The 12,737-nt window shown below is 44.1% G+C and overlaps 2 protein-coding genes across 4 annotated transcripts in view; one reads left to right on the top strand and one right to left on the bottom strand.

Annotated features, from left to right (window-relative positions):
* The window catches only part of ninl (ninein-like), a 43,717-nt gene extending 33,555 nt beyond the window's left edge, over positions 1-10,162 (top strand). Inside the window, exons 18-28 of one of the 3 annotated variants that reach the window (XM_041866882.2) lie at positions 2,168-3,604; positions 4,140-4,244; positions 4,393-4,462; positions 4,657-4,911; positions 5,079-5,192; positions 5,299-5,445; positions 5,576-5,722; positions 8,102-8,215; positions 8,555-8,713; positions 8,931-9,044; positions 9,127-10,162. In XM_041866882.2, the coding sequence (XP_041722816.2) occupies positions 2,168-3,604; positions 4,140-4,244; positions 4,393-4,462; positions 4,657-4,911; positions 5,079-5,192; positions 5,299-5,445; positions 5,576-5,722; positions 8,102-8,215; positions 8,555-8,713; positions 8,931-9,044; positions 9,127-9,318 (2,854 nt within the window). In that variant the 3' untranslated portion in view covers positions 9,319-10,162. The remainder of the gene's footprint in view (positions 1-2,167; positions 3,605-4,139; positions 4,245-4,392; positions 4,463-4,656; positions 4,912-5,078; positions 5,193-5,298; positions 5,446-5,575; positions 5,723-8,101; positions 8,216-8,554; positions 8,714-8,930; positions 9,045-9,126) is intronic. The other 2 variants (XM_041866884.2, XM_041866883.2) reach the window with 2 other exon arrangements.
* On the bottom strand, positions 9,939-12,709 carry gins1 (GINS complex subunit 1 (Psf1 homolog)). Its single transcript, XM_041866887.2, has 7 exons — positions 12,462-12,709; positions 11,529-11,593; positions 11,296-11,394; positions 11,074-11,164; positions 10,855-10,971; positions 10,528-10,602; positions 9,939-10,438 (listed from the first exon to the last, which is right to left on the bottom strand). Exons 1-7 carry the CDS (start codon positions 12,534-12,536, stop codon positions 10,370-10,372), a joined length of 591 nt encoding a protein of 196 aa, XP_041722821.2. The 5' UTR covers positions 12,537-12,709; the 3' UTR covers positions 9,939-10,369.
* Positions 12,710-12,737: the final 28 nt, after the last annotated feature.

Here is a 12,737-nt window from a genome sequence, read left to right as displayed (position 1 = left end):
CATTCAAACTCGGTGCCTCATTGCTTGACATCATGGGAAAATCAAAAGAAATCAGCCAAGACCTCAGAAAAAAATGGTAGACCTCCACAAGTCTGGTTCATCCTTGGGAGCAATTTCCAAACGCCTGAAGGTACCACGTTCATCTGTACAAACAATAGTATGCAAGTATAAACACCATGGGACCACGCAGCCGTCATACCGCTCAGGAAGGAGACACGTTCTGTCTCCTAGAGATGAACGTACTTTGATGCAGAAAGTGCAAATCAATCCCAGAACAACAGCAAAGGACCTTGTGAAGATGCTGGAGGAAACCGGTACAAAAGTATCTATATCCACAGTACAACGAGTCCTATATCGACATAACCTGAAAGGCCGCTCACCAAGGAAGAAGCCACTGCTCCAAAACCGCCATAAAAAAGCCAGACTACAGTTTGCAACTGCACATGGGGACAAAGATCGTACTTTTTGGAGAAATGTCCTCTGGTCTGATGAAACAAAAATAGAACTGTTTGGCCATAATGTCCATCGTTATATTTGGAGGAAAAAGGGGGACGCTTTCAAGCCGAAGAACACCATCCCAACCGCGAAGTACGGGGGTGGCAGAATCATGATGTGGGGGTGCTTTGCTGCAGGAGGGACTGGTGCAATTCACAAAATAGATGGCATCATGAGGAAGGAAAATTATGTGGATATATTGAAGCAACATCTCAAGACATCAGTCAGGAAGTTAAAGCTTGGTCGCAAATGGGTCTTCCAAATGGACAATGACCCCAAGCATACTTCCAAAGTTGTGGCAAATGGCTTAAAGACAACAAAGTCAAGGTATTGGAGTGGCCATCACAAAGCCCTGACCTCAATCCTATAGAAAATGTGTGGGCAGAACTGAAAAAGCGTGTGCGAGCAAGGAGGCCTACAAATCTGACTCAGTTACACCAGCTCTGTCAGGAGGAATGGGCCAAAATTCCCCCAACTTATTGTGGGAAGCTTGTGGAAGGCTACCCGAAACGTTTGACCCAAGTTAAACAATTTAAAGGCAATGCTACCAAATACTAATTGAGTGTATGTAAACTTCTGACCCACTGGGAATATGATGAAAGAAATAAAAGCTGAAATAAATCATTCTCTCTACTATTATTCTGACATTTCACATTCTTAAAATAAAGTGGTGATCCTAACTGACCTAAGACAGGTAATTTTTACTAGGATTAAATGTCAGGAATTGTGTAAAACTGAGTTTAGATGTATTTGGCTAAGGTGTATGTAAACTTCCGACTTCAACTGTATATACACTACTGGTTTTAGAACACTTACATTTTTCCAGTTTATATTGAAATTCACTGTTTCTTAATGTATTCTGTCAAACCTGCAGCTCGAAGTCTTCTCTTCACAGTTGAAATTGAGACTTGCTTACTTCGACCAGTGTTAAGCTGTGCTTGAAGCTGTTGTCCTGTGAGTCGCCTATCAATGCAAGCTGTTGACTCTCAGAAACTTGTCTTCTGATTCTGTTGTGGCTTTGGGTCTGCCAGACGTCTTCCTGTCAGTTTCCATGTGCCTTTTGAAGGTGTAGGAAACTACACTCACTGACACCTTGGCTTTCTTTGCAATTTCTCTAAAGGAAAGACCTACACTTTTAAGGGTTATAATGGTCTGTCTGTCTTTGTTAATTGCATTTTTCTCGACATTATGATAGCAATATACTACTTCCTGCAGTACAATACTGTCCAAATAATGCTTAAGAGGGTGTAGTAACACAGTGTGTTCCAACACTGCTTTTATACAGACAGAGGGTTTATAAGTAATCAACAAAAGTTGGAACACCTGTAGAAATTGTTTGCATCAACTTTCAAGGTTTAATTAACTTCCATTGCTGCAGAACAGCTGCAGGTTGTTAACCCATTACTTGTTCCCTGAAAAATGATTTTTTTTATAACTCTGAAATGTACATTATCTTTCAGTTTTTGGTAACCTAAACTTTTTATTTTTGACCTCTGACAGTTTACCGCTTACCTTTGTACCATTTCAGGTTATTCACTGGACTTGAACTGCTTAAATTTCAATAAAAACTGGAAAAATGGGGGTGTTCTAAAACTTTTGACCGGTAGTGTATGTGTGTGTGTATGTATCTGTGTCTGTGTGCCTTAGTGAACAGTGTGTGCTATGTAATCAGGGAAGAGGCAGAGCAGCAGGTGTCTCAGATGAAGACTCAGCAAGGCGAGGCCCAGCGCAGCTTCATGCACCAGTTACACTGTGAGCGCCTGCGGCTGGAACTGGAGCAGGAGAGGCACAGGGAGAGGCTCCACAGTACAGAGAGGGCGGGTGAGGAGCAGGCCAGGATCTGCAGCCGGGCCGCTGTGGAGAGGAAGATGCTGGAGGAAGGGCACCAGGAGGAAGTCCGGCAGCTGAAGGAGCACATAGCCAGTCTGCAGGAGCAGGCAGATCTGGCCTCGGATAGGGAGAAGAAACTAGAGCAGTATCAAACACAGTGCAGTCAACTAGAGGCCAAACTGGAAGTGGTTTGTGCCCAGCTGGAGGAACGCACTGTGTGTCTGGAGTCTGTTGAGACTTTGACCGAGCGTCTGACCTCTGAACATTATGCTGTGGAGGAGGAACTGGGGTTGGTGAGGAATAGAGAGCGAGAGATCCTTAGTGAGTTGTCTCAGCTAAGAGAGGAGCTGCATAGTCTACGGTCTGAATCTATGACACTTCTTCAGGACAAGGAAATGGTAGCGGAGAACTGTAGCAGTTTGTCCAGCGCCTTCGTACAACAGCAAGCTCAGCTGAGGGCCAAAGAGGAAGTGACGGATACCCTGAGGGGGGAGTTGGAGAGGGCACAGGAGGCTCTGAGAAACGAAGTTGAACGACGCTCAAGGCAGACTGCTGAGCTGGACTCCCAGAAGACGGACAGCGCGAAGCTAATGGAGGAGCTGAGAAAACACAGAACAACTGTTGACCGTTTACAATCAGATCTTGACTGTGTCACTGAGGAGTTAAACCATTGGAAGAGGGCAGAGAAGAGTCTACAGGAAGCCTTGAGGCTGGAACGAACCCAAGTCATGGAGATCCAATCCACCCTGGACCTGGAGAGGGAAGAGATGGGCTGTCTGGGCCAGGAGAACACCCACTACATCCGCCTGGCAGACCAACTCTCCAACCAGATTGTAGAAATGGAAACTGAATCATCCAAACTCCGAGACCACATCCACAAGCTGAAAGCCCAACTGGGCGAAACATCCAACCTGGTTTCTGATCTCAGGATCCAGCTAGAGGCCAAATCCACAGAGGTAGACAACCTTGAGTCAGATATGAAGCAGACTGCAGGTCTGTTAGAGATGGCAGAAGCCTTGTCCAATAAGCACTACAGGGAAGAGGAGCTGCTGAACACCCAGCTGGAGACCAAGGAGAGAGAGCTGTGCTCCCTCAGAGGAAAGGCTGGCAGCAGCACCACCGTCCAGCTGCAGCAGGCCCTGCTGTGCTCTCAGGCAGAGGTCCACAGGTTGGAGGAGGCCTTTGAGTGGGAGAAGAGCAGGATGAAGGAGCAGCTGGTGGAGATGGAGAAGCTGGTCATGGCTCTGGAGATGGTGATGGACCCTACCAGTCCACACAGGTTTGTGACGTGCAGGCCTGTCGCTGGAAATCAAATCAAACCAAACCAACCTTCAAACGACTAACCTTCACCTGCCTTGATTCCGATGTGTTTCTGCCCCAAACATGGTGGCTGAGATTTTAATGACTAATAGCAACTGATCTGCTCTCATCTGAAAGAGATCCTCACCTTTTCTCCTCAGAAACCTTCTCTAAGTCTTTAACCTTCTCTACACCTTAGCAGGCTGTGCGCCAACATCAAACTTTAGAAATTTGAATTGTCTGGAATGCATTAACAATTTTCTGTCTCTAACAGAATGATTTTCACTTAGGTGCATGATATTAGATTTCATTTTTCTGAATAACAGCATTTGTATCATTGAATGTTTGTCCATTTTACTTCGCCACATAAGTGCATTGATTTCACCCAGAGTTTCATCTGGAACTCAAATGTTTGCTTCAAATTATAAATGCCTCCATGAAATCAATCCCCAGATAAATATTCTGTTTAAATATCTGCCAGATTAAAATGCCTATCTAAACTATTTCAACTCTAGGTCTCAGTTAGATGAGGTCAACTGTGAGAACAGTGCTCTGAAGGACAGACTGGCCATGTTACAGCAGGATGTCCAGAGAATGGAGGAAGAGATCATACAGAAGAAGTAAGTCGATCCATCAGTAATGTGTTGCTGTGAGAGAATGCTCAATTCAGAGATGGTTTACAAATGTCTATTACAGAAGGGTTGTTATTTAAGCTGTATTCTGTCTTCACAGCTATTAATCATTCCTTTCCATCTTTGATTTCACCAGAAAGAAACTGGACGAAGTGGAGCAGGAACATGAGAAGAACAGGGAGGAGCAGGAGAGACTTCACAAAGAGGTTTGTTTTCAATCATTTTCCATTTGACTATAATCACCCTACATAGTTCAACTGACCCTTTTAGCCTGATAGATTTTTATAGCCTACATTTTGATAATTGGACACATGATCATTCTCTCAATCACCCGAGGCCACTGCATAGTGATGAGCAATCCCAGTCTGATAAACCCTTCCTCGAACCCCTTCCCTCTCAGAACGCCAAGTACCAGGAAGAGGTGATGGACCTGAGCACCCGCAACCTGCAACTGAGCGGCGAGAACGCTGAGCTGAGCTCCCGTCTCCGTGCTGACCAGGGGGCGGTCCAGATGCTGACGGAGAGACTGGCGACCGCAGCCAGGCAGCTCCAGGAGACCTCCACCGAGCAGGAGAGGGAGAGACTCCACATGCAGGCAGCCTGGCAGCAAGACAAGGAGCTGCTTGAGAGAGAACTCAACACCATCAAGGAAAAGGTATATATGGGGGACTTTTGGGACAGTTGCGGTAGAGTTCTCCAGTGTCTAGATACTACGTTTGGTCTATGGGAAATTGAAGTGTGTGAGAATTTTCTTGGTCAGCATTTTTAATGAATGGGTCTCATTTATGTATCTTGGTTCTTGATTGTCTTGTTTGCGCTTAGCTCCAGCGTTTGTCAGATGTGGAGTCCTCACTGACCAGCCTGACCCTGAAGCACCAATGGCTGGAGCAGGATAAGGAGAGTCTGCTGGTGGAGGTGGAGGAGAGGACCCAGAAGGTGAGAGAAGGATGTACTTGGCTATTGCAACTCTGTTGGGGGGAATTGACATCTTCCAAGTCTTTCCTCTGACTGAATATGTATGAATTATGTATTTTTTTTACAGGTTGAGAAGCTCCAAGGGTCTCTTCGCTCTGTGGACTCCCAGACGGAGCTGCTTCGCTCCCAGCTCCAGGCTGTGGGTCAGGAGAAGAATGGCCAGACCCAGGAAGTAGCCAACCACCAGAGGATGGTGCAGGATGCCCAGGACAAGGTAAGTGACATACTGACGACGAAAACAATACAAATGTCTGCTCACTGTTTGCTGCTCCTGAATGTGATCTTTAATGAAGCGTTGTGATACATCACTTTGACTGACTTCATTGTTGTCTGCTGATCATCAGGTAAGGGAGTTGGAGGCCAGCATGGGCAGGCTAAGCAGGGAGAAGGAGCAGCTGCATCTGGCCCAGAAACATGAGGTGGAGGCCTCCATGGCCCTACAGGAGGAGTGCCAGAGCCTGCACCTCCAAAACCAGGAGCTGCTACACAGAGTAGGGCTACGTTACTTGCTCTTAAAGCCATAGCCACGGGAAGTAGGGGTGCTGGAGGTGCTGCAGCACCCCGTGGTAAATTGAAATAAATTTGCCAAAATTACACTGAACAAAAATATAAACGCAACATGCAAAAATGTCAAAGATTTTACTGAGTTACAGTTCATATAAGGAAATCAGTCAATTTAAATGAATTCATTAGGCCCTAATCTATGGATTTCACATGACTGTGAATACAGAGGCCATGTCTAGACTTGACAGTTCATGCAGCTTTAGTATTCTGATCATAGATTTCTGATCATGGAATTCCGAACGTGTCGTGCATCTACAATTACATTTAAATGTGTCTACCGTGTCCAGTGTGTCCGGATTCCCTTTTCCCGTGCTATATTCAAATGCCAGTGTGCATTCCACAAACGGTGGAATAGGACAAATATGATAATAACACAACAACTGATGGCAGTACCTAACTACTGTAGCTAACTAGCCAGCTAACCTCTGTAGCTAGCCAGCAAGCAACGCTAAAGGGAGTGCTGATGACGTCGCCCACTGTATGGCTTTCGGAAGCCTGATTGCATCCAGACTGAAGAGAAATCTGCACACAATGCATCCCTGACCACCACCTGAAGTGGTCAGCCAGATCTGGACACAATCAGGCCACAAAGCAACTAGACCCGTCTTTTCAATGTGATCTTCGTATTCTGATAGCAGAAGTCGCAAGTAAGTGTCAAATGTAGACACGACCAGATATGCATCTGTTGGTCACAGATACCTTAAAAAAATAATTGGGCCGTGGATCAGAAAACCAGTCAGTATCTGGTGTGAGCTATTTTTGCCTCCATGCAGGGTGACACATCTCCTTCCCATATAATTGATCAGGCTGTTGATTGTGGCCAGTGGAATGTTTTCCCAATCCTCTTCAATGGCTGTTCGAAGTTGCGAGAAATTGGCGGGAACTGGAACACACTGCCGTACACATCGATCCAGAGCATCCCAACAGCTCAATGAGTGACATATCTGGTGAGTATGCATGCCATGGAAGAATTGGGACATTTTCAGCTTCCAGGAATTGTGTACAGATCCTTGCGACATGGGGCTGTGCATAATCATGCTGTAACTTGAGGTGATGGCTGCAGATGAATGGCATGACACTGGGCCTCAGGATCTCATCACGGTATCTCTGCATTCAAATTGCCATCGATAAAATGCAATTGTGTTCATTGTCCGTAGCTTATGCCTGCCCATACCATAACCCCACTGCCACCATGGGGCACTCTGTTCACCATGTTGACATCAGCAAACCGCTCACCTACACGACACCATACACACTGTCTGCCATCTGCCCAGTACAGTTAAAACCGGGATTAAGCCGTGAAGAGCACACTTCTCCAGCATGCCAGTGGCCATCGAAGTTGAGCATTTTCCCACTGAAGTCGGTTACGACGCAGAACTGCAGTCAGGTCAAGACCCTGGTGAGGACGATGAGCACGCAAATGAGCTTCCCTGAGATGGTTTCGGACAGTTTGTGCAGCAATTCTTTGGTTGTGCAAACCCACAGTTTCATCAGCTGTCCGGGTGGCTGGTCTCAGACGATCCCGCAGGTGAAGAAGCCGGATGTGGAGGTCCTGGGCTGGCGTGGTTACACGTGGTCTGCGGTTGTGAGGCCGGTTGGACGTACTGTCAAATTCTCTAAAACAACATTGGAGGCAGCTTATGGTAACAGCTCTGGTGGACATTCCTGCAGTCAGCATGCCAATTGCACGTTCCCTCAACTTGAGACATCTATGGCATTGTGTTGTGTGACAAAACTGCACATTTTAGGAGTGGCCTTTTATTGTCCCCAGTACAAGGTTCACCTGTGTAATGATCATGCTATTTAATCAGCTTCTTGATATGCCACAACTGTCAGGTGGATGGATTATCTTGGCAAAGGAGAAATGCTGACTAATAGGGATGTCAACCAATTTGTGCACAAAACTTGATGTTTATTTGTGCGTATGGAAAATGTCTAGGATCTTTTATTTCAGCTCATGAAACATGGGACCAACACTTTACATGTTGCGTTTATATTTTTGTTCAGTATATATTATGTCTCCTGTTTGTACATAAATAAATCAAATTCAAAATATTACACCAGATACTATAATTTAGCCAGAGGATCAATAGCTAGCTAGCTTTAAAAAAAAAAAAAAGCATAAGCACAGTTCATAGCCTAGGCTACTACTTCAAATAATTAACCCCTGGGGCTGATCCTCGAATGTGCGCTCCGAGTTAAATCTTACTGTTAGTCTGCAAATGTGATCATTGATGCTTGCATGCAATGCTTTATTATAAAGGTGAATTCTTTTTGAAGTGGTTGTTGTGCTTTGTTTCCTTCAGGTGTATCAGCTGCAGGGCCAGGATGTGGAGGTACAGAGGCTGATGGAGGAGTGTCTGACTCTAAAGAACAAACAGATACAGCTGGAGACTGCCAGGGCAGAGGCACAGGATCAGGTGATTACCTTAAACATTTGTTAAATAATTGATAAATGTAATTTTGCTGAGGCACTAAATCTCTAAACTGAAAGCAGGTTTGCCAATTGAAACTCAAATTGAACAACTAACACCATGATCCAAGTTTGCACTAATCCACCTCAGGGTTGTGAAAGTTGAGGCTAATTCCTTTCATGAACATTTCCAAACTCCATTCCTATGCCCTATTGAGTCTATCAGCGTGTTTGAAGGGATCAGTTTGAGCAAGAATAGTTTGGGATGCAAGGCGATTTGTGGATCACTGCACAGTCTGACTACAATGTAGTTGATTCTCAACACACACACTGTTTTATGGTGCAGGCACAAATGGTGGACACGGCCTTGACCCTGGCCCAGGCCCAGCATGTCCGGGAGCTGCAGCAGTTGAGGGAGGAGGCAGGACTGGGGTCCAGGGAACAGCTGGAGCAGACCCTCTGCACACAGGCCCAGCAAGCCAGCACCCAGATGGGCCTGCAGCAGGTAATATACTGCACTACAGGATGCACCCAATCCAGCAACTGGTGACAGTTCAATAGTCATGAGCTCTAAAATGACAGATTTACACCATTTAACACTTCTCAGAAGAATCGACCATAGCTTAACACAGAACTAAAAGTGATCAATAAAATAAATGTATGCAGAGGAAATGTGTATGATGTTGACATGCTGTAAATGCTGGCTCTCTGTTGGTGCTCAGGAGCAATATGAGAAGGTGATGGGGAACATGCAGGAGAGGATGGAGGAGGTGGAGACCAAGCTGAGGAGTGTGCGCAAGATGCTGCAGGAGAAGGTCAACCAGCTGAAGGAGCAGGTCAGTTTACCATTCATACGAGACAAACAAATACCAGAGAAACAAATCTGACCATTTCGTTGTCCCTGTCCCCCACCCACAGCTGGCGAAGAATGCCAAGTCGGACATCATGCTGAAGGACCTGTATGTGGAGAACTCCCAGCTGATGAAGGCACTGCAGGTCACTGAGCAGCGGCAGAAGAGTGCTGAGAAAAAGAACTTCCTCTTAGAGGAGAAGATTACAGCCCTCAACAAGCTCCTTCGTAAGATCGCCCCTGCCTCCCTCTCTGCGTAGCAGTTCCCTACTACTCAGAACGCTACTCCCCAAAAGACTGACAACTGTGAAAGACCTCTTAGTTTCCTTCCCTTAACCTTAGTATTGGATGACCGTCCCAATGACACAGATGCTTAATGTGGCAGGTGGTCCACAATTTGATTCTGTAAGGTCCATAACAAAATCACTTTGTAACAACTCCCTCTTGGGATGGTGGGTTTGACTGCACACAATTAGCACAGGTTATTTGGGTAAGTGGAACAGCACAAGTCTTGTGTTTTCAGCCACCAGGGTATTATGCATGTACTTTTGTTTTTGTGTATGTATATATATATGTTTTATTATATTGAGGTTAATGAAAGACTCATTTTTTTGTGAAGGTCAAAGTTCATATGAAGTATTGTATTCCGTTAGGTTACTAAAAGATAACGAACAGACAATCCTCTAGCATCATGCTGCGTTGGTAGGTCTGAGAGTCGATTAGATGTATAATGGGACCAATGGTATAACATTCCAGTTTGATCACCAAACGCTCTATTAAGGTACATAACTTTAAGTGTTGGTCTGTCAGACTATGAGATGAATGGTACTGTATGCGAAAGGCTGAAACCTCCATTTAATCACACAAAATGAATCAAAGAAAGGGTTTAGCTACTTTTTTAATGAAGTGTTCTTTGTGGTATTTTAAATGATCAACCAAAAGCACAGTATTTACACATGTAAAGTTTTGATACACATCTGCACAATTTTCAATCCTGATGCACTGCTGTACAGTCAACCTTTTAATTGCTAAATTATTTGAGTACTAAAAAATGTATTGTCAATCGAATAATGTATGTAGGTAATTAAAAACACTAACATGCAAGCTGTGGATTTGTCATGCACTACACAATCACTCCACAATTAAAGTAAAACAAAACTGACCAAGTAATAAATGACCTCCTGCTAAGTATATGAATTAATTATTGTTTTAAAGCACTTTTTCAAAATAGCACCACCTGATGCATTGTCTCACTTCAATGGATAATCCTCTCTGCTGAAAAAAAAGGTAATAGTTGTTCTGGTATTTGATTCAAGACATGATATGCTCTAAGACCCCCTGGCGAATCAACTGCTCACACTTCCATCGTGGCAGAAAATGCTGCGGAGATAGAGGAGTTGATTTTGACTCATGTTCAATTCTTTACACAATGTGCATGTATAGTGATGGTTATGTTTTTTTTTATATACCTGACTGTTTTTCTTCAGAAGAATGATGGTCCCGTCGTCTATTTCAAACTCTCCATGATCTTTTAAACAGCGCACCTATGGAGAGAAATACATTTGGTGAGAAACAAACTAAATGGCAAGAGGGTAAAATCAATTGAACATGACCAATACGTACAAATAGCTAAATGAAGACCAAAGCAAGGAGCACCTTTATCAGTCAAGGGTCTATGTGCTACAGTTTGAATGAATTGATACAGTTGATGACTAACAGCACAAGTGGCCCCTACCAACATTCACTTAGTCTCTGGTCAGGTCCTTGCGGGCATGCAGTTCCCTTGTGCAGCTTACCTCAATGTACAAACTCTTTGGAGGCTTCATGTCCTGTGTTATGTCAAGTCCTTCCTCTCCTCCAAGTGACCTCATGAAAGTAGCCAGGGACTTCTTGTACTGGTTAAACCACTCCAACTATTCAAAATGAAACATGACATTTTAAGAGTCAGATGACATTACCCTGCCATCTTCTGTCCAATTTGTTTCTTGCCTTCGAAAGAGGAGAAAGAAACATACCTCTTCTGCACACATGTGGAAGCGGATGTTTGTGGGCAACACACTTCCGTACTCCCACCTCAAAGCCCGAATGCGGAGGAGCCTGTCATAGCTGAGGAGAGGAAATAAGCAATGATGTTGTCCTATCCTAATAAACTATGATATGGTCAGTGTAACTGTCAACAAAAACATTAGTATTGATGATGAGCTCAAAATCAACTCCTTATCACATCAGGCACTCACAGGTAGGCAGCGATGCAACGTTGGTTTCTCAGTAGACAGCAATGACGGAATTTGATGGTTGGAATCAGCTCACTTTTGCCCTCAGACTTGGCTTCATTGCTTTGAGGTGTGTGAAATAAAACGCATTTGTTAAAACCCTTAAGGTATTATTTCACAACTCCTTGGGAAAGAGATACACATTCGATTATATAAGACAATGTCAATGGGTGACAATGTTTAATGTCTTAACTCACACATCACTTTGATTCTGCTCATATAAAGCTTTCATCTCCTCCAGCACCTGACGAATACCATCTTCCTGAAAAGTGCAGAGAGCATAGATGTAAAGAAGGTGTCAGTGAGCAGTAATAGAAGTCAAATGACCATGTAGTCAGTGGCATTACAACCAAATTGCAAACTATCAAACTAATCTAAACGCCTTCACTTTTTATTCATAGTCTGGCTTGGTTGATGTTAGCTATTACTGAGTGAAACGCATTCTAGTGATGGCTGGCTAGGTTGATTTTAGCTCTCGAGAACCCAAGTCAGAACAGCAAGGAGTAGGGCTGCACCATATGGGCAAATCATTTCATTGCGATTTAGATCAAAACACTTGGGTGTACTGTTGGAATCATAGAAATAAAATTAGTATTCCGATTCTATGGTTGGTGTTGTTTGGCATTACATTGACATTTTAGTCATTTAGCAGACGCTCTTATCCAGAGCGACTTACAGTTAGTGAGTGCATACATTTTCATACTGGCCCCCCGTGGGAAACGAACCCACAACCCTGGCGTTGCAAGCGCCATGCTCTACCAACTGAGCTACACGGGGACTATGACAACTAATGAAAATGCCAGGTACAGTAGAAGTTGTAGTGACAGAGTAAGAACCAAATGTTGGTCAGAGTTTCCCAGGGGGACCTGTTGCACATGTCCATATTGTAATTTCGATGAAAATTCGATTAATTGTGCAGCCCTAGCAAGATGGTTGATATAGCTAAGCCATTAATAGTAACGTCATGTGTGGCAGTTGGGTGTACTAGCTATCCCGTGTCAAGCCAGTGTTGACTCCTGCATCGCTAGAGTAAACTAACAATCTATATATCTAGCTAGCTAGTTATTCTATCTGCACTGATTGCTACAAATCCAGTATATGTTTATACCCTGCCTGAATGTGCCACTTACATTGAATGCAGGCAGTTGACCATCGCCCATGCGGTGAAGTTCTCTGATTATTTCGATTGACTTTTCACAAAACATATCGCTTGGTATATGTTGTTATAAAGTAATAGGATACCGTATATAAGGCTAGACAACAGTATGCTAAACCTTACAATTGCATCAAACTAGTGATTATCCTGTAATTATTACACGGATTCTAGAATGATGTGAATTGTTGTAGACGGACTGCTGCTGAGTTTTCGCGGCAAAATGCTTTGTTATGATCACATAACCGGAAAC

The sequence above is a fragment of the Coregonus clupeaformis genome, chromosome 37, assembly GCF_020615455.1.
Source record: "Coregonus clupeaformis isolate EN_2021a chromosome 37, ASM2061545v1, whole genome shotgun sequence".
NCBI lineage: Eukaryota > Metazoa > Chordata > Actinopteri > Salmoniformes > Salmonidae > Coregonus > Coregonus clupeaformis.
Note: the sequence above shows the minus strand (reverse complement) of the source record. Positions and strands in the feature narration are given on the sequence as shown.